Source organism: Caloenas nicobarica, chromosome 8 (assembly GCF_036013445.1).
Source record: "Caloenas nicobarica isolate bCalNic1 chromosome 8, bCalNic1.hap1, whole genome shotgun sequence".
Taxonomy (NCBI): Eukaryota; Metazoa; Chordata; class Aves; order Columbiformes; family Columbidae; genus Caloenas; species Caloenas nicobarica.
In genome coordinates this window covers 1,954,526-1,971,461 of record NC_088252.1, presented here as the reverse complement: position 1 = coordinate 1,971,461, position 16,936 = coordinate 1,954,526, and the positions used below count along the sequence as shown (strand labels likewise).

The 16,936-nt window shown below is 59.5% G+C and overlaps 2 protein-coding genes across 2 annotated transcripts; both read right to left on the bottom strand.

Moving 5' to 3' along the window:
• Nucleotides 1-1,375: 1,375 nt before the first annotated feature.
• LOC135991497 (ubiquitin carboxyl-terminal hydrolase 36-like) lies at nt 1,376-6,140 on the bottom strand. The gene is made up of 11 exons (XM_065640184.1): nt 5,891-6,140; nt 5,594-5,815; nt 4,938-5,048; nt 4,541-4,643; nt 4,141-4,208; nt 3,716-3,786; nt 3,451-3,533; nt 3,011-3,122; nt 2,584-2,724; nt 2,180-2,280; nt 1,376-1,877 (listed from the first exon to the last, which is right to left on the bottom strand). Exons 1-11 carry the CDS (start codon nt 6,138-6,140, stop codon nt 1,376-1,378), a joined length of 1,764 nt encoding a protein of 587 aa, XP_065496256.1.
• Nucleotides 6,141-7,483: 1,343 nt separating this feature from the next.
• On the bottom strand, nt 7,484-11,313 carry LOC135991494 (olfactory receptor 14A16-like). The gene is made up of 2 exons (XM_065640179.1): nt 10,414-11,313; nt 7,484-7,561 (listed from the first exon to the last, which is right to left on the bottom strand). The coding sequence occupies exons 1-2, from the start codon at nt 11,311-11,313 to the stop codon at nt 7,484-7,486; spliced, it is 978 nt and encodes a 325-aa protein (XP_065496251.1).
• Between the last annotated feature and the right edge of the window lie 5,623 nt (nt 11,314-16,936).

Sequence of the window (16,936 nt, the reverse complement as noted above, 5' to 3'; positions counted from 1 at the left end):
GTCAGTCCTGGCCGGGCAGCGGCAGGAGGGGCTGAGCGGCCCCGGCCGGGACAGAGATTGGCCCCGGTGCTCCCATTGCGGGCCGGGGCAGCACAGGAACCGGCGGCAGCAGGGACGATCCGCAGGCACTTTCCAGGAGCCCCCCCGAGCCTTGAGCTCCAGGCTGGGGCTTGAGGGGCTGCTCCAGCAGTCCCGGGCAGAGGCACAGAGGAGCTTCTCTACCTGTGAGGAGGCAGGAAGGCTCCTGGGGTCAGAGTGCAGACTCCTCTGCCCCCCCAGCCCAGGCCATGGCCGGCACCCACCTTTCCCTGTCAAGCTCCTCGTCCCACTCGTCGAGGACGGTCTCGCTGTGGGCCCACGCTGCGTCCCGCACGGCGTCCCGGCTGACGGCCGAGCTCTCCCCCTCCCAGCTCAGGACTGCGGAGCCGCGCGGTCAGCAGGAGCCTGGCGCGGTGCTGCCCCGCAGCCCGGGCAGCGCACAGGGGACGCTGGGGCTGTTCCCCGCCCAGGGGAGCAGGAGTGACCTTGTTTGCCGTAAGCCTTGTCCAGGGAGTTCCTGAGCAGCTCCTCCACCACACTGGGCTCCCCCTGGTTCCTGGGAGCTGTGCCGGCCCCACGGCGACTGGCGCCGCTTACCTCGACTTGCCCAAATGCCCCAGAGTGGAGTTGGGGCGGGTGGTGTTCGTGGGGCAGGGCTGGCCAGCACGTTCTGGGTGAGGACGTGCACGGTGGGCCCTTCTGCTCTCCTTCCCTGGTGGTCTAAATAAAAGACGTTTCCATGAGCCAAGAGGAGAAAACAAAAAGGGGAGCCCAGAGAAAGGGGAGGGGAAAAGACACAGACAGGGGGAAGTGGGGAAGTAGAAGTGGGGTAGTAGAAGAAGAATCAGAAGTGTTTTCTGTTAGAAGCAGAAAAGAAAAAATGAAGGAAACTTTAAGAACAGAACCCCCAGCGTGCCGTCCTGAGCCCCGGCTGCACAGCAGCGCCCAGAGAGCCGGTCCAGCCGCTGCCCGGGGAGGAGGCGACTCTGCAGCCTCCATCTGTGGCATCACCAGCTCCCATCACCACAGGGGACATGCTACCCTGAGAAGGCTGGCGAGGCCGCCCCGCTCCAGGGACTGGTGCAGCCACCCCTCCGTCCTGAGCAAGAAGGCAGCAGCCAATTCTCCAGCCTCTCCCAGGGATGGGAACAACAGCGGGGGCCTGGCCCCGCAGCCCGACCCAGAGGGAGGGCAGAGCCCTGGGGCTGAGGGGCTCTCCCCACCCGCCTCCTGCTTAGCAAGGTACCCAGCACCATTCCTACACTCCCCAACACAAGCCCCGGCTCCGGAGGCATGAGGCACCTACTGAAGTCTCTGGGCAGAAGCTCAGACTCACCTATTTGTCGGAAAGCGCCAGCTTCTTGGCCGGTGGTGGTGCCATGGTGCTGCTGGGCTGCGGAGCAGCACTGGCCGACAAGAAGGCTTTCAGCTTTGCCAGCACCAGGCTGGCAGCAGCGCTGCCACCAGGGTCCCTTCCCGGTGTCCCGGTGTTCTCCCCGCTGTCCCACGGCTCCTGGCCGGGGATGGGCTCCGGCAGCCTGGGGGAGGCGGGCAGGGGCCTGGGCTCCCAGCAGCGCTTCCGGGGAACATGTGCTTTGGCCCCGCTGGTGTTACTGGGGCCGCAAAATCCTGGAACCGCTCTGGGCGCGGGTGGCAGCTGCGACGAGAGCGGCTTCTTGGGCCTCTGGGCTGCGTCACCAGGAAACGCTGCAGCTGCGTTTCTGCCTTTCAGGGCCAGCTTGGGTGACGGTGACCCAGAAGGCAGCTTGATGCGGCCAGGCAGGCTGGAGGCAGCTTTGGAAATGGGACCCTCTGAGCTCTTCCCGGGGCTGGGGATCCTGGGGAAGGCAGAGAAGGGCACGCGTTAACTGCCAGTGTCTGAGCGACTGGAACACACTCGTCATAGCTGCACACAAGAAGCAAGAGCCAGAAGGTCTGAGGAGGTGAGGAGCTCTTGATCTGCAGCAAAACCACGACAAGGGGCTGGAGCTCTCCCTGCCACCCTCGCCCAAGCCAGCACATGCACGTGGGCACTGGGGCGACCTGGACCAAGCTCCTTCCCTCACCCAGGCACATGTCCCCAGCCCTGTCCCACACGCTGAGCAGGGGCAGAGGGGCTGGGGACACAGGGCATGCTCACCTGAGGTAGAACAGCACATATGCCTGCTGGTTAAGGACCACCTTGATGTTACTGGGGCGGACCACGTTGTCATTCATTTGGTACCACTGCCCGTTGCTGGCCTGCGGAAGGAAAGAGAACGGGGTCGGGCTGTGTCCAGTGACGCTCCTGACCTGAGGAGCAGCAGGAACAGCGCCCGTCAGCAGAGCTCCGCTCCCCAAAACCCCCAGGCGGCCCCGGGCAGGCGAGGGGACTCTGCGAGAGCAGAACTCCACGCTTCCTGTGGCAGAGCACAGCCCGTACACCCCAGCACTCCACACCACGCGTGTCTGCTGAGCACCCCCCTGTCTGCGCAGTACGCGGACCCTCGAGCACCCACCAGACCGCAGCACAGAGAGGGTGCCAAGACAGCACCCTGAGCTCACCTTGACGTAGCAGTAGTAGTGTCCTGCGTGGCTGCTGTACCCCGAGTGCACCAGCACCGCGTAGAGCCCGTACATGACAGGATCCCCGCTGGTCTGGGACATGTATGGGCGGATGTTGAGGAGCTCAGGGTAGCCCACGTCCTGCGGAGAGAGGATGTCTCAGGAGCCTGCACAGCAGATGGCAAGAGCAGCTCAGCTGTCCTACGAGTCCCGTCTCGCAAGGGAGGGGGAACCCGCTCTCTCCAGGCAGAGCTCACGGTGAGGAAGATGCCGGGATGAGCCAAACTCCCACCGCACCGCACAGCTGGGGAAGGGCTGCAGGACTGCGGTAGAGCTCGCGCTGCGCACAGAACCACCTCCCACCCCGCTCTGGGCAGCAGGGCCTCGGGACAGGACACAGCCCCGCCCTGGATTGCCGAGCGCTCACCTTTGTGATCTTGCCCCCAGTGAAGTCGGCAAAACGCTTCAGAGCAAGCGTGAGAACGTTGGGGGCTCGGTGGATAGTGAAGCGTTTGGTTGCCGACACTTTCTTCTTGCATCTGCACAAGAAGAGCTCGAGCTATTCACGCTGTTCCACCAGCACCCAGGTGCTTGCCAGCCCTGGCCAAGCAGCAAACCCCACGGAAATGACCCTGCTGAGAGCGAGTACCGCTCCAGGGCACCCGCTCACGGCCACATCTGCTGGCTCAGGTCCCCGTCACAAGAGGAGAGAGATGAGGAGTGACAGGCTTCATCGCAGGCTTCACAGCCGCGTACCTCACGGTTTAGCGGTGGAGCAGGTAGAGAAGCCCTCCCGTACTGCAGCTTCCCACCTGCTTCCCACCAGCACACCTGCGGCACCTTCCCGCCCCAGCCCCGCACACTCACTTGTCACACATGTAGGCGTTCTCTCCGCCCAGCAGGTCTGGCTTCACAAACAGCTCCAGTGCCTGCTCTACATTTGCGGCTTGCTGCCAGGACAGAGGAGAGGTCAGGGCCAGACAGAGGAGGCAGCGTAACAACAGAGCTGATTCCCTCTTGCCCGCACCGTGCCTGACACGGGCAGGTTAAACAGCCTCCAGCAGAAACGCTGCAGCTGCAGGAACATCCCCTGCAGAGCAGAGCCCCTCTCCACGCAACCCTGCCCCCGTACCGTGATCTCCACCGGCAGGTCCAGACAGGGCTCAAAGGTGTCCGAGACTCCTTTGCACATCAAGCACTTCACTGCAAGAGAAAGAGCAGTGAGCACACTCTGGCACAACAGCAGCACCCACCAATCCCCCAGCACAGCGCAGGCAGCTGCCGTGTTCCCCCCGACTCTCTGGGTTTGGGCTCTGGGAAGGCAGCACCAGCATTCACAGCCTGGCAATTCCGCTACGTATTGGGATAGCAAATGTTGCTGGACAGCTGGCAACGTGGATTCCTTTGCTGGTGAGACCCACAGGTACCGCAAGACTGACCAGCTGCAGCTCTGGATAATTTGCACGTGCTTAGTGATCTTCCCAAGTTACTGCAAGGCTCTTGGGGAAACAGCAGCCCTGAGAGTCACAGGCCCAGGCCCTGGCAGCCAGCACTCACCCCGGGACCGCAGGTAACCGCCAAAGATCTGGTGGATCAGGGTAGTGGCTTGGGTCTGGCGATCCAACCTAGAGACAGCAGCACCGGGTCACACATGGCCCTGCCCGAACAGCCACCCCACCGGCCACCGGTGTGTCCTCAGCATCCAAACCCACCCCAGTCACAGGATTTGGGGACAGAATCGCAGCTGTGCTGGGGTGGAGGTGTCAGGAGAAGGCAGACAGCAGCCCAGAGCTGTGTCACGGAGGGGCAGAGAGCTGAGCCATCCACCCCAGACCCTGGAGGCAGCACCTCCCTCCACGGGTCCAGTCTGGGGGACGTGTTCACCCCACAGTCCCCTCCCACTGGCACAGGGGACCAGCAGACGAGAGCACTGACGGCCATCAGAGGCCCCACATACTCGGTACAGTTGGGCAGGCAGGCCTTCTGCATGGCATCGATGGTGAAACGGAGGAACTCGTGTGCGTCCTCTTGCCTGCCGAAGCGGATGTGCGGGGCAATCTCTGCAGGAGAGGGAGGGATCAGCCGCAGCACGCGCTGCAACAGATGCAGGTCCTCCCGCCCTCCCTCGGCGCAGGGACTGCGGGCTTTGAGCTCCCTCAGCCCAAACCAGACGTCAGACTCATGTCGGCCACGGGGGAAGCCCCACAGCGTCCATGAAGTCCCTGGCAGGCTCAGCGAGTCGTCTCAGGAGAGCCTCTGCCAAGACCTGCCCTGATCTCAATGGTTCTGCTCCTGCAAGAGTCTCTGCCCTCCTGCACGGCTACAGGAGGGGACGCGAGGGCAGCCATCCTTACTCTTGAGGTCTCGAACAAAGGACACTGGCTTTATCACACTGCCGCTGTTGGCGAACGCCTGCGTGACGTGGTTCTGCATGACACACATCATGCAGAAGCCGCTTTGGTGACCTGGAGTGGGAGAGGAGAAGACAGGACGTTGGGCACAAACCCAGGAGAGATGGAGGCAGTAGCGGGGACAGGGAATCTCTGGTCCAACACGGCTCAGCCACGCTCAGTCTTCCTACGAGCTCTGTGCTACAGCAGAGCTCTGGGGCATCCCGGGGTCACAGGGACCAGCACACACCACCCCGGCTGGCACAGCCCCAGTCACAGCACCAGTCGCTGCAACCCCCCAGACGAGACAGCATCCACGTGGAGGGAAAACAGGGCACAGGTACTCGCCCCAGGAGCCAGCAGAGCCTAATGGACCCATGTTAGTCCTGGCTGTGCCCAGCACAGACAAAGCCTCTCAGACGCAGGATGCAGAGCTCGGGAACGCTGCTACGGCCAGGCATAGCGGATGCTCCCGTATGCAGGAATGTCCTCTCCACGGAGAAACGGGCAGGAGGGAGCAGAGAAGGCGCATCCCGGCAGCCGCACAGCCCTTGCCAGAGCCGTGTGCAGGGTGCTGAGCGCGGCCCCGGGACAGGCGGGCGCTCCCCCTCCCCACTCACAGCTGCGGCCGTGCTCCTTGGACAGCAGGTAGTTGGCGAGCGGTGGCGTGTACGTGAGGCACTGCAGCGTGGCGTTGAGGAAACAGGTGTTTCCCAAGTTGAGCAGCCCGGCGCCGATGCGCTGGACACGCTGCCACTTCACGGCGAGGCGCTGGGCAGGGAACAGCACCTTCCGGGGCGCAGGGACGCCGTGCCCGTGGCCCCCCGGGGTACGGTCGCTGCCTGCGGGGAGAGAGAGGCGGGTGAGCCGCGGGGCTGCGCAGCGCAGGGACAGCCCCCCCGGCCCTCTGCACCCACCCTGCTTGCCCGCCTGTCCCTCCTCAGCGCCGCGGGGGTGCTCGGCGGGCTCGCTGCGGGGCTTGAGCAGCAGGTACTTGGCCCTCGGCAGCTCCGGCTGGCCGGAGAAGCCGCGGCTGGCGGGCTCGAACTCGATCTTGCGCAGCAGCACCTTCTTGGCCGAGGTGGCCAGCAGCCGGCCCAGCGCCCCGGCCTCGCCCGCGTCCCGCCGCGCACTCGGCAGCTCCCTCAGCTTCGCCGTGCCCGCCATGGCGTGTCACCGCACGTGTCAGCGCCTGCAGGTCGCGCCGCTCTCCCGCTCCAGCACCACAAGCGCTTCCCGCGCCTCCTCCTTAAGTCCCGCCCTTCGCTGCGGCCGCTCGCGCTCGGCTCGGCCCACTGACTCCTCCCCTCGCCTTGGCCGTCCGCTCCGCTCCGCGTCCAGAACAGGACTGAGCTGCGCCTGCGCGTCCCCAGCAACGCCAGGGGCGGAGCCTGCCGGGGGCGGGGCTTGTTGTGACGCCATCGCGCCCCAAACCGCCCCAGCCTGGACAGGGCAGGGGAGCGGCCGCCCCTCCGCCCGCAGCAGCTTCTTTCTTTCATCCCCTCCGGTGTCCGGCACTTCTCCGTATTCTTCACTTGCTCGAGGCAGTGGCCCAGAAACTTCAGACGGTCACATGCTGTACTTTCAGTGCAGGGGGACCTTGACACAGGCCAACAAAAACCTCTGCAGGTCTTACAAGGCAAAGGCACAAGGTCTGCACTGGGGGCAGAGCAAACCTGGTGCCCCGGGACGGGCTGTGATGTGACCGGCTGAGGAGTCCTGAGCAGAAGGGTATGGGAGTTATCTTGGTTTCACGTATATTTTCTAGTAGTCTGTTAGTATTCTGTTATTTTATTAAACTCTGTTTCTCTCAATCCAAATTTCTGCCTTCGCTTTTGATTCTGTCCCCTACAGGGAGGGGAAGGGGGCGGGGGTGGGTGAGCGGCTGTCGTGGTTGTGTTGCCAGCTGGGGTCAAACCACGACACTGTGGAAGGTCCAGAGGACCATCTGTCATGGTGGGGTCAGGGGCACATGAGCTTTGTGGAGCAGCTGAGTCAACTGGGCCTCTTCAGTCTGCTGAAGGGGAGGCACAAGGTACTCGAAGAGCAGGTGACACCTCCTTGGGGAGATGATGGTGGAGGCAAACCCTTCTGCAGTGGCGGTTGGTGGGGCGGAGGCAACAGTCACAAACACCCTCCAGGGAGCTTTCAACTGAGCGTTAGGAAAAACTGACCAGTGCAGGAGGACACCTGGGGACTCTTGGTGATCTCCACCTTTGGAGGTGCTCGGCTCACCAAAATGTCACCCAGCCTGACCCTGGGGTTGGTGATATGCTACCAGAGACTGCCCCATCAGTCCCTTTCCCAAAACCCTTTCCATGACCCTGTGCAGCAGGAAATAGCTGTAGCTGAGGGTCTCTACAGCAGAGGCCCATGGGACAATTCAGGGTGACACTGTCCTGTGCTTAGGAGGTCGCTAGTCCCACCTTGATTCATCTTGATGTTTCCTGGCCAGCGTCATTACCCATGTGGTGCCTTAGGCTGTGAAGAGAATCAAAACGAGGTGACTTTCATTTTCCATGCTGGAATGCAGGGTAGGAGATCAGAGCTTCCAGGATCCCTGCTGCACAGTTCGGACTCCAGAGATTCTGCCAGGGCACACCAGGGGTCAGGAGCAGTGGGTACCAGTCACAACACCACATTCTAATTTTGCCTTGCTTTGTGCCTTTTCAGAAATCTGGTATCTGTACCTTGGCCTCCTTTGGCTGAAAAAGAAACCACCACCATATTCTACCCCTCAGCCTCTTACCAAAACCAGGGAGAAAATATATTGATCAGGCATCAATAAAGGCAATTCTGTCTAAGAGGTATAATCTTTAAATATCATTTAAACAAAGGGATAGCCCTGAGAGCAAAACTGCTGTGAAAGAACTTCATGCCAGAGGCTGACTACTGAAAAGTTACACCTGCTTTGACAAGGAAAAAGAACTGTTGGAAAGGACGTGAAAAAGCTTCAGTTTTTCTCCTGAAGAACAAGGAGTTCGCTTACAGCACTGTCCTCTTTCTCTTATTCGTGACAGTGGTACTAATTCCGAAACACGCTTGAGAGCTGCTTTATTTTTCCTTGTGTCCAAAGCTCATTCCGCTCAGACCCAGGAAGGACTCGTGCCAATCTCTGCAAACCACAAGTCTCCAACCTTCTGTCATCCCCACGGTTTTGTTCACCCCAGGACACTTCTCCCCATCCCTTCAGCACACTGCCAGGTCTCTGGTTTTCAGCTGCATGAAGTCAGGCCACTCCTTTCAAAGTCTTCCCAACAAAAGTCTTCTCTACATGCTGATTCCAACTATATCGCCTCATATTATGAACGGCTCCATGCTCCTTCTGCAGGGCTCCATTGACTGGGCAGTCTTCCTGTTTCTTTCATGGTTATTCACCTTCACTACTTTTGTTTTGTTGTTATTGGGTTTATTTGCTTGTTTAATTCTTCTTCTTCTTCTTCTTCTTCTTCTTCTTCTTCTTCTTCTTCTTCTTCTTATTATTATTGTATGCATGTCAAATGTTTTCTGAAGCAACACAACACAGTTATCCCCACAGCTTCACCCATTTCCAGTTGCAGTCTGAGATATTTCCCCTCTCAAGCTCAAGGACGCCGTGTGGAAACTGATGACTGGATGTTTTCCTGCCCCTTATCTGCTGCACAGCAGATGTAACTCACTGCAGGCTCAACCTGTCTTCTTTATTTTGTTGGGATGGTGGCATTTTAAAATTGTGTTAATGTTTTCACCCTTTGCTAACTGGCTGTCTGCTTTTCTTTTCACACCTAATTGCTGGGTAAATGAGGAGCCCTGCTCCCTGTGTCTTTAGATGAAATAAAGCACTTTCAGAGACTATTTTTTTCCCGGAGATCCTTTCTCAAAGGCCTTTTTGGAGCTGCAGGGACAGTTCCTGTGCATGGGTAGAGGGGAAAACAGTCCCGGAACGGCAGCAGTGCCAGGGAGCACCAGCGCTTGGTCTTCCAGAGCTGTCCCCGGAAATCTCCTGACATCACTCGGCAGCTTCTGGTTCTTCTCCAGGTTAGCATTTGCCATAAGTCCCAAAGCAGGTGCTGTCTGCATGGGCATGTGTCACCAGGAAGCGAAGTTTTTTCCCAGCCTTTGGTTCCTAACGCATCACCCTGGCACTCTGAGCTTCTTGCTGTGACTCTATTAGGCAACCCAAGATAGCAAAAGTCCCTTTGAGGGAGCAGCTTCTGGGGTGTATTCCTGACACCAGCTTGGGAAGGGGTATCCAGCCTTCTGGCCCTGCCCCGAGGAGCCCCTGTGGTCATGGTGGTGCCAGCAATGAGGCCAGACCTTACACAGTGGTTCACATGGCCTGCTCCTGTCCACAGCCACAGGGATGTCACTGTAGCGACAACAGGACTGTCACAAGTTACACAAGACCGTAGCGGCAGCACAAATGCAGCAGCACGAGAGGACAGTGGAAGTGAGGAGAGACCAGCACTGAAGAGGCCGTGTCCTACTGCTGTCCGTGGCTCCAGGGAAGCAGCAGCCCTGATGACAATCAGGCGGCAGAGAGGCAGCGCCTGCTGAGTCAGCAAGATGCAGCCTCTGGGTCCCATGGGCAGCTCCTGCATGTGGCAGCTGGGATTTTGGGTCCTTAACCCTTTCTTCCTGCAGGGGCTGCATCCCCAGCTCCCGAGAAGATTGGAAGAGATGGGAGCTCAGATAAATTATTTTCTTCTGGGTTCTTTATTTATGCAAGGTGACTGGTTCTGTATGTACGTGTGTTGGTTTCATCTGGGATAGAATTAAATTTCTCCATGCTGCTATGATGCTGTGTATTGCACTTGGGATGAGAACAGTGTTAGTAACACAGGGATGTTTTAGTCACTGTTGAGCAGAACTTACACAGCGCCAAGGCCTTTTCCTTTTCTCACACACGTCACCAGCAAGTGGGCTGGGGGTCCACAAGGAGCTGGGAGGGGACACAGCTGGGACAGCTGACCAAAGGGATCTTCCACACCATATGATGTCACGTTCAGCAGTAAAAGCTGGGAGCAGAAGAAGGGAGGGCAGGACACTGGGAGTGATGGTGTTTATCTTCCCAAGTAACTGCTAGGTGTGTTGGAGCCCTGCTTTCCTAGAGATGGCTGAACACCACCTGCTGACAGGGAGGAGTGAATGTATTTCTTGTTGCGCTTCGTTTATGCACAGAACTTTAGATTTATCTAGCAAAGTGCCTTTGTCTCAACTCATGAGTTGTCTCACTTTTAGACTTCCAATTCTGTCCCCCATCCTGCTTTGGAGGAGTGAGCTGTGTGGTGCTGAGCTGCCTACTGGGGTTTAACCAATGTCAAGAGGTGGGATGAATAATACTCTTTCATGGCACTTATTATCATAGCTATAAAAGCAAATATATAAAATAAAGAAAATAACAAAAATAGTGCCTACTTTTCCTGCGATACCCTGGAAGTCTTCTAAGTTGTATGGGTACCTTAATGATGCTGAAATAGTATGTGTTCAAATACATTCCTCTGAGGGGGTTCACTGCTGGAGGTACCACCAAGTACAGAAATGACACCACCAGGTCCAGGGCCTGGGAGGACATGGAAGGGGGCTTCAGGTAGGCAAAAAAAGAGGTGCTAACAAACAGGGAGACCACGGCCAGGTGAGGGAGGCACGTGGAAAAGGCTTTGTGCTGTCCCTGCTCAGAGGGGATCCTCAGCACGGCCCTGAAGATCTCAAGACAGGACAGCACAATGAAAACAAAACACACAAATTGTAAACAGGCACTGACCACGAGAAGCCAGACTTCCCTGAGGTAGGAGCTTAAGCAGGAGAGCTTGAGGATTTGGGGGATTTCACAGAAGAACCGGCCCAGGGCATTGCCCTTGCAGAGTGATAGTGAAAACGTGTTGGCCGTGTGCAGCAGAGCAGTGAGAAACCCACTGGCCCCGGCAGCTGCTGCCATGTGGACACAAGCTCTGCTGCCCAGGAGGCTCCCGTAGTGCAGGGGTTTGCAGATGGCAACGTAGCGGTCATAGGACATGACGGTGAGGAGAGAATACTCTGTTACGATCAAGAAGGGAAGCAGAAATATCTCTGCATAGCAACCCAAGTAGGAGGTGTCCCTGGTGTCTGTGAGGGAATTGGCCATTGCATTGGGAACAGTGGTGGAGATGAAGCTGACGTCTAGGAGGGAGAGGTTGAGGAGGAAGAAGTGCATGGGGCTGTGGAGGTGCTGGTCACAGGCTCTGGTGGTGACGATGAGGCCGTTGCCCAGGAGGGCAGCCGGGTAGATGCCCAGGAAGAGCCACAAGTGCAAGAGCTGCAGCTCCCGTGTGTCTGTGAACGCCAGGAGGAGGAACTGGGTGATGGAGCTTCTGTTGGACATCCGACCCCCTTTGTTTCTGAGGCACGTCCTTGGGAGGGAAGGACACTTAGGACTGCTCCAGGCAAAGCTTTTCCCATTCCCTGCCCTCTCCAATCCCCTGCCCTCCTCCCCAGACACACTGGGTGTCTCTTTTCTTTCAGTACCGTCGTGCATCACCAAGGCTGGAGCTCTGGGATGTGGGAATGACAGGACGTGCGGCCCCAGCTAAAGGGCCTTGGACAGGTTATACAGAAGTATGTGGACCAGCGGGTCACTGGGGCTTTGTTGCCAGGACACCCTGGGTCCAGCTGTGCTGTCCTGCAGGCAGCGGCAGAGGCCAGGAGTGACGCTGCTCGGCACGCTCAGGGTGGTCCCCATGGGAAGGACACCATGGGACTGGGCTTTGTCTTCCAGCTTTAGTAAAAAAAAAGGGATATTCAAATATGACCATTTTTGGGCGAGAATTTACTCTCCTGAGCTCATACCGATCCAGCAGCCCAGCAACCACCAGCTCCGTTGTGTTATTTGCAACTCTGTTCTCAGGTTGTAGAGGGTCTGAGTTGCCAAGGACTTGACGCAGGGATCGGGGTCTTCTCTCAAGGGCAAGAGGGCTGCAAGAGAGGGACGCAGAGCAGAGATGAAGCCCCACTGCCTGCAGAGACCCCCAGGAGTCCCCTCCAGACTATGCCAGCCCCACCTGTCACTTCCCCTGGCCAGGAGGAGCAGATGAGACCAACAGACCAGCTGGAAGCTGCTGCTCAGGGCCGCCCCACGTGCCCCTGACATGTCCTCTGCCCCTGAAGCGTTTTCCTGGAGGAGGACCAGGCACGGCAGCGCCCTGCCCAGGCCCTGTCCCCTGCCCAGCAGCACAGCACGGCCCCCACTCACCTCTGCTGATGTCCCGCAGCTTCTGCTCCCTGTTGCTTCGGTTCCTCAGGTACCGTGCGCCAAGCCCTGGGCACAGAGCTCCTGTCAGGCCTCTGCTCCCCAGCACGCTCCCAGCAGCACGGCCCCGGCCCTGCCGGCTCAGCTGCACACCCCCCACCCCTCAGCAGGGCTGGCCCAGGGAAGGACGGGACCCGAGGCCGCTGGGGCTGAGCAAGGCTCCCAGCGAGCCCCCTGCGTGGTGGGCCCTCCTGGAGGCAGCCGGGGCTCTGGCAGCCCCAGGGCCTCCCCTGCTGCCAGTGCAGTGGTGGGGATGGGGGCCAGGCTGCCAGCAGAGGGTCCCTGGGGGGCTGTGGCTCACCGATGAACCTGACGGCCTCCACTCGCAGGCTGGCCTGAGCGTCCTGCAGGTACAGCAGGCTCTGACACAGGTATTCTTGCAGCCTGCTCCTGTCCTGCTGGAGCTGGAGAGAGCACAAGGGCATGAGTCTGATACAGACACTCCCCAGCCACCCTCCCAGACAGGAGCCCCATGGGGCTGAGGTTCAGAGAGACCAGAGGGCACAGGGGGCCTGGCAGTGCTGAGACTCCTCTGTCCCACTGCCAGGGCAAACTTGTGCCAGGGTCTTGTTTAGCACCTGGGGGCAGGGAGGGGAGAGGGGCCTGGAGAAGAGCCCTTGGGGGGTCTGTGCTTGAAGGCAGGGAAGGATGATGTGGCTCCAGGCTGTGGGCTCCGGGCTGGAACAGGGCAGGTGAGGTTCAGCTGCACAGCCCTCCCCACGGGCACCTGGGGCAGCCCTCGTCCAGCCCGGCTCTTGGGCTGGGGGTTGTTCTCACCAAACACTCTCCAATGCGATGTGTCTGATGCGTCTTGACCAGGGTGCTGAGCTTCCTCCACCCCAGGAACTCTGCACAGGCCAGCAGGGTGTCCCTAGAGGCCTGCAGAGAAGCAGAGGCTGGGAGATGGCACCACAGCTCAGGCAAGGACACCTGGCACTCTCCCTCCTCTTGGTCCGGCTTTGGGCTGTTCCCAGCCCCTTATGGGAAGAGGCATCAGGGGATGGAGCCTGAACTGGGCTCAGTGCCCAGGGCAGGGACACGGGGCAGCCACCACCTTAGGTGTCTCGTGCTGCTGGCCAGCAGAACAGAGATCCTCAAGAGCTGCTGAGCTGCTGCTGGGGCTGGGGGCAGCCTGAAGAGCAGGGGAGGTGAGGGCCCACGGCTGCAGGCAGCGAGGGCTGGAGTCCCAGTGACCCCGGGGCAGGATGGAGCCAGCAGCACCTCTCACGGGTGTCCCCCAGCAGGACGCCTGAGTCCCCGGCCAGGGCTGCCCCGGGTCTTCATGCCTAGGCTGCGGGTGGGCAGAGCTTTGATCCCGAGATGCAGGGCCAGGCCTCTTCCTGCTGCATCTCCCATCCCACCGCTCTCCCTGTCCCTGTTCCATGGGGAACAAGCTGGCTCTGCATCCCCTGTAAGTGCTGCACCCCCCCTGCACAGACCGAGTTAGCTGTCCCAAGGCAGGGGCAACTGGGTGAGCAGGACCCAAGGGCTAGGGTAGTCTCTGGCCCAAACACCTGGGGGTTTCTTGGACACAGCCCTGGGGGACAGGGATGGAGGCTCAAAGACCTGGGGGACAGCGACAGGGACTCACAGCCCTGGCCTCCCACACTTGCAGGGACAGCTGGGTAGCCTGTAGGGACTCATGTGTGGGGTGGTCATGGGCTGCTGCTGCAGCACACCCTTCCCAACAACACTGGTCACTGCACCTCGGCCACACTCTTGATCTGGTCATTCATATGGAGGAACAGTGGGAGCAGGACTCTCTTCACTGTCTTCCTCATCATCTTCTTGTTTCTCCCCACCACAGTCTCCATCACATCTTTGAAGAAGCCGATGGAGAGCTCCCGCACCTGGCTGGACTCCTGGTAGAGAGGAGGATGGGGAACTTCAGCAACAGCCACTCCCAGCCCATGGTGAGCAAGGGCGTCAGCATGGCTGATGTGAGGGGTCGGATCCTGACCACAGGAGCTGTGGGCCATATCTGCAGCTGAAGCCGAACGGCCCCAGAGCCCTGAAAGGCCACGCAAGAGGAGCATGAGGGGAGCCGTGCCCGACGGCTGCCCACAGGGCTGGGCTGAGGGGCAGCTGTCTTTGCTGAGTGCCCATCTGTAGGGCTCGGGCTGGGGCTCCCGCGGCAGCCTTACATCATCAAAGAGGGGCAGGAGCTTCTCCACCAGCTGCATGTGACCCATCGTGTTCCTGAAGAGCACCAGGGCCTTCCTCTTGACGTCACTGTTGGCATCCTGCATGATCTCCATGATGTCTGGCAGCAGGACCAGTATTTTTCTTGCCTGTAAGAAACGCAGTTTCCTTATTGTGAAGCGCTGAAAGACCACCCTGGCAAAAATGCTCTGGCCACTGAGGACCAGCCTCCCATCCAGCTTCCCAGCAGGTGGCACAGGAGTCGCTGCAGCAGCCTCCTGACAGGCAGCGGCCACTGATGGGGATGTGGGGAGAGCATGGAGCAGGGAAGGGGGTGCAGGAGAGCAGTGTGCCATTCCCCAAGCTGCCACTGAAACTGCTGCCCTTCCCATCCTTCTCCGCTGCCTTGAAATGGCTTTGGGTGCCCCAGAGAGCTGGTTTAGGGAAGGAGGGAAGGACAAGGCCTGACAGGGGTCACGGGCAGGACAATCCAGCCACAGGGCACTTACATCCGTCAGCCAGGAAGCCGGGTCTCCCATGGTCTTGTCCAGGACATTGCTGCCCATCTGCCTGTCATAGATGTCCTCTGCTGTCAAGGCCTCAACGGCCACCATGAGAACATCTGTGACCTGAGCAGGCTGGCAGTTTTCTCCGAACGCCTACAGGAGGAAGGAAGGGAGGGAAGACACGTCGTGCTGACCACCCTGACGGTGCTGCTTGGCTGAGCAGCAGGAGCAGCTCTGGCCAGAGATGTCTGGCAGTGCTGTCAGCAGTGCCTGCAGGGAAGCTGGGAACAGGGTCTGCCCTCACTGGAGTGGGGAGGATTAGAGCAGAGGCTCCCCAGGTTGAGGGAGGAGGGTTGGGATCATGGGCATCATGTGTTTGCCCTGCAGGGAGCCAGGGCTCACTGGTGTCCAGGACGGCTGGAGCGGCTGCTGGGACACTGGAGTGCCTCCCTTGGATAGTCCCTACTTGGGGAGAGCAGGAACTCTCTCACCAGGGACAGTGAGGCCATGCCAACCCCACTGATTCTGCGTCCCTTTGCTCACACAAGTGTCCTGACGATGACACAGACAAGAGTCCCTAAAGGGGGGGAGCTCGTTACCATGGCTGTGTTGCTACTGTCCAGTGAAGAAATCGACCAGGTGCTCACAGAATCCCATTCAGGTTGGAGCTCTGGATGCTCTGGTTTCTCTTCTGGCAGTGTCTCAGCTACATGGAGGGGAAGCACAGAAGAGTCAGTCGGACCCGGCATCTTTGCCAACAAGCTTCCCCAACCATGAAAAGAGCTTTAAGCTCAGCACAGCAGAGGAGGGTGGCTGTGCTGGGTCTGGCTCCCAGCTGCTCCTGAGCAGCCCTGGTATTCAAGCACCGCCGTGTCCCCCACCTGAAGGACTGCGCTGCCAGTGTGCCAAGGAAACGTGATCCCGGCATCGAGCTGGTCGCACTCGCTGGCCCGGACCCTTGCCCAGCCCCGAGGCGACCCTGCACTCACCGGTCTGCATCGGCTGGACCATGGTGACCTCGCAGGGATCCAGCAGAGAGCTGCTCTCCTGGGAAGCCTCCACCTCTTCCCAGGCCACCCTGGGGGTGCTGGTGGGGGGTGTCTCTGCCATCCTGCGAAAAGGAGGGAAGTGAGGGGGAAGGACGGGAACTTCAGGGAAAGTCCTCTGTGCTGTGGGGAAGGGGGAACTTCAGGGAAAGTCCTCTGTGCTGTGGGGGAAGGGAGAACTTCAGGGAAAGGCCTCTGGCTGTGGAGAGCCGGGGCTGGCAGCGAAAGTCGTGCGCTGTGCTCGGGGTCTCCTCGCCAGCTCGGCGCTCCCGTCCTGTCCCGTCGCTGTCTTGTCAGACAGCGCAGGGCCGCGGTCGCACCGGCTGTATATGGCACCGTGTGGTGTCACAGGGCGGGTCACAAAGGGCCTCACTGTGACCCACCACCCAGGCCGGGAGGGGCGGGGCGTCCACTGCAGGGTGGACCTGTAGGTGTAACAGCACCTGTATCAGCATCTGTGCTGCTCTCTGTAACCTTCTCTTCAGCTGTGTTTGTGTCAATAGCTTCATGTGCCATGGTTCCTCCGCCTGTGATGGTACCTCAGCTGGTGATGGCATCACTTGCTGTACCTGCTGCTGGATGCGTCAAGGGCAGTTCTGTTTAATCTCTTTATCAATGATCTGGATGAAGGGATTGAGTGCGCCCTTAGTAAATTTGCAGATGACACCAAATTGGATGGGAGAGTTTGCTCTGCTGACAGGGGACGGTCACTGCCCCGGTCCTGCTGGACACACTGTTCTTGATACAAGCCAGGATGCTCTTGGCCACCTGGGCACACGCTGGCTCATGTTCAGCCGCTGTGACCAACACCCCCAGGTCCTTTGCTGCCAGGCACTTTCCAGCCGCTCTTCCCCAGCCTGCAGTGTTCATGGGGTTGTTGTGACACAGGTGCAGGAACCAGCACTTGGCCTTGTTGAACCTCAGACAACTCACCTCAGCCCATCGATCCAGCTGGTGCAGATCCCTCCGTATGGCCCTCCCACCCTCCAGCAGACCAACATTCCC

What these genes read in the sequence shown, in the direction of transcription:
- LOC135991497 (XM_065640184.1), bottom strand. Translation starts at nt 6,140, where the DNA reads ATGGCGGGCACGGCGAAGCTGAGGGAGCTGCCGAGTGCGCGGCGGGAC. An exon ending in GGGACAGGCGGGCAAGCAGG is followed by an intron (nt 5,816 to 5,890) that starts GTGGGTGCAGAG and finishes CTCTCCCCGCAG; the next exon opens with GCAGCGACCGTACCCCGGGG. An exon ending in CGGTTACCTGCGGTCCCGGG is followed by an intron (nt 3,787 to 4,140) that starts GTGAGTGCTGGC and finishes TTTCTCTTGCAG; the next exon opens with TGAAGTGCTTGATGTGCAAA.
- LOC135991494 (XM_065640179.1), bottom strand. Translation starts at nt 11,313, where the DNA reads ATGTCCAACAGAAGCTCCATCACCCAGTTCCTCCTCCTGGCGTTCACA. An exon ending in ACTATTTCAGCATCATTAAG is followed by an intron (nt 7,562 to 10,413) that starts GTACCCATACAA and finishes GTGCCCTGGCAG; the next exon opens with AATCTCTGGAGTCCGAACTG.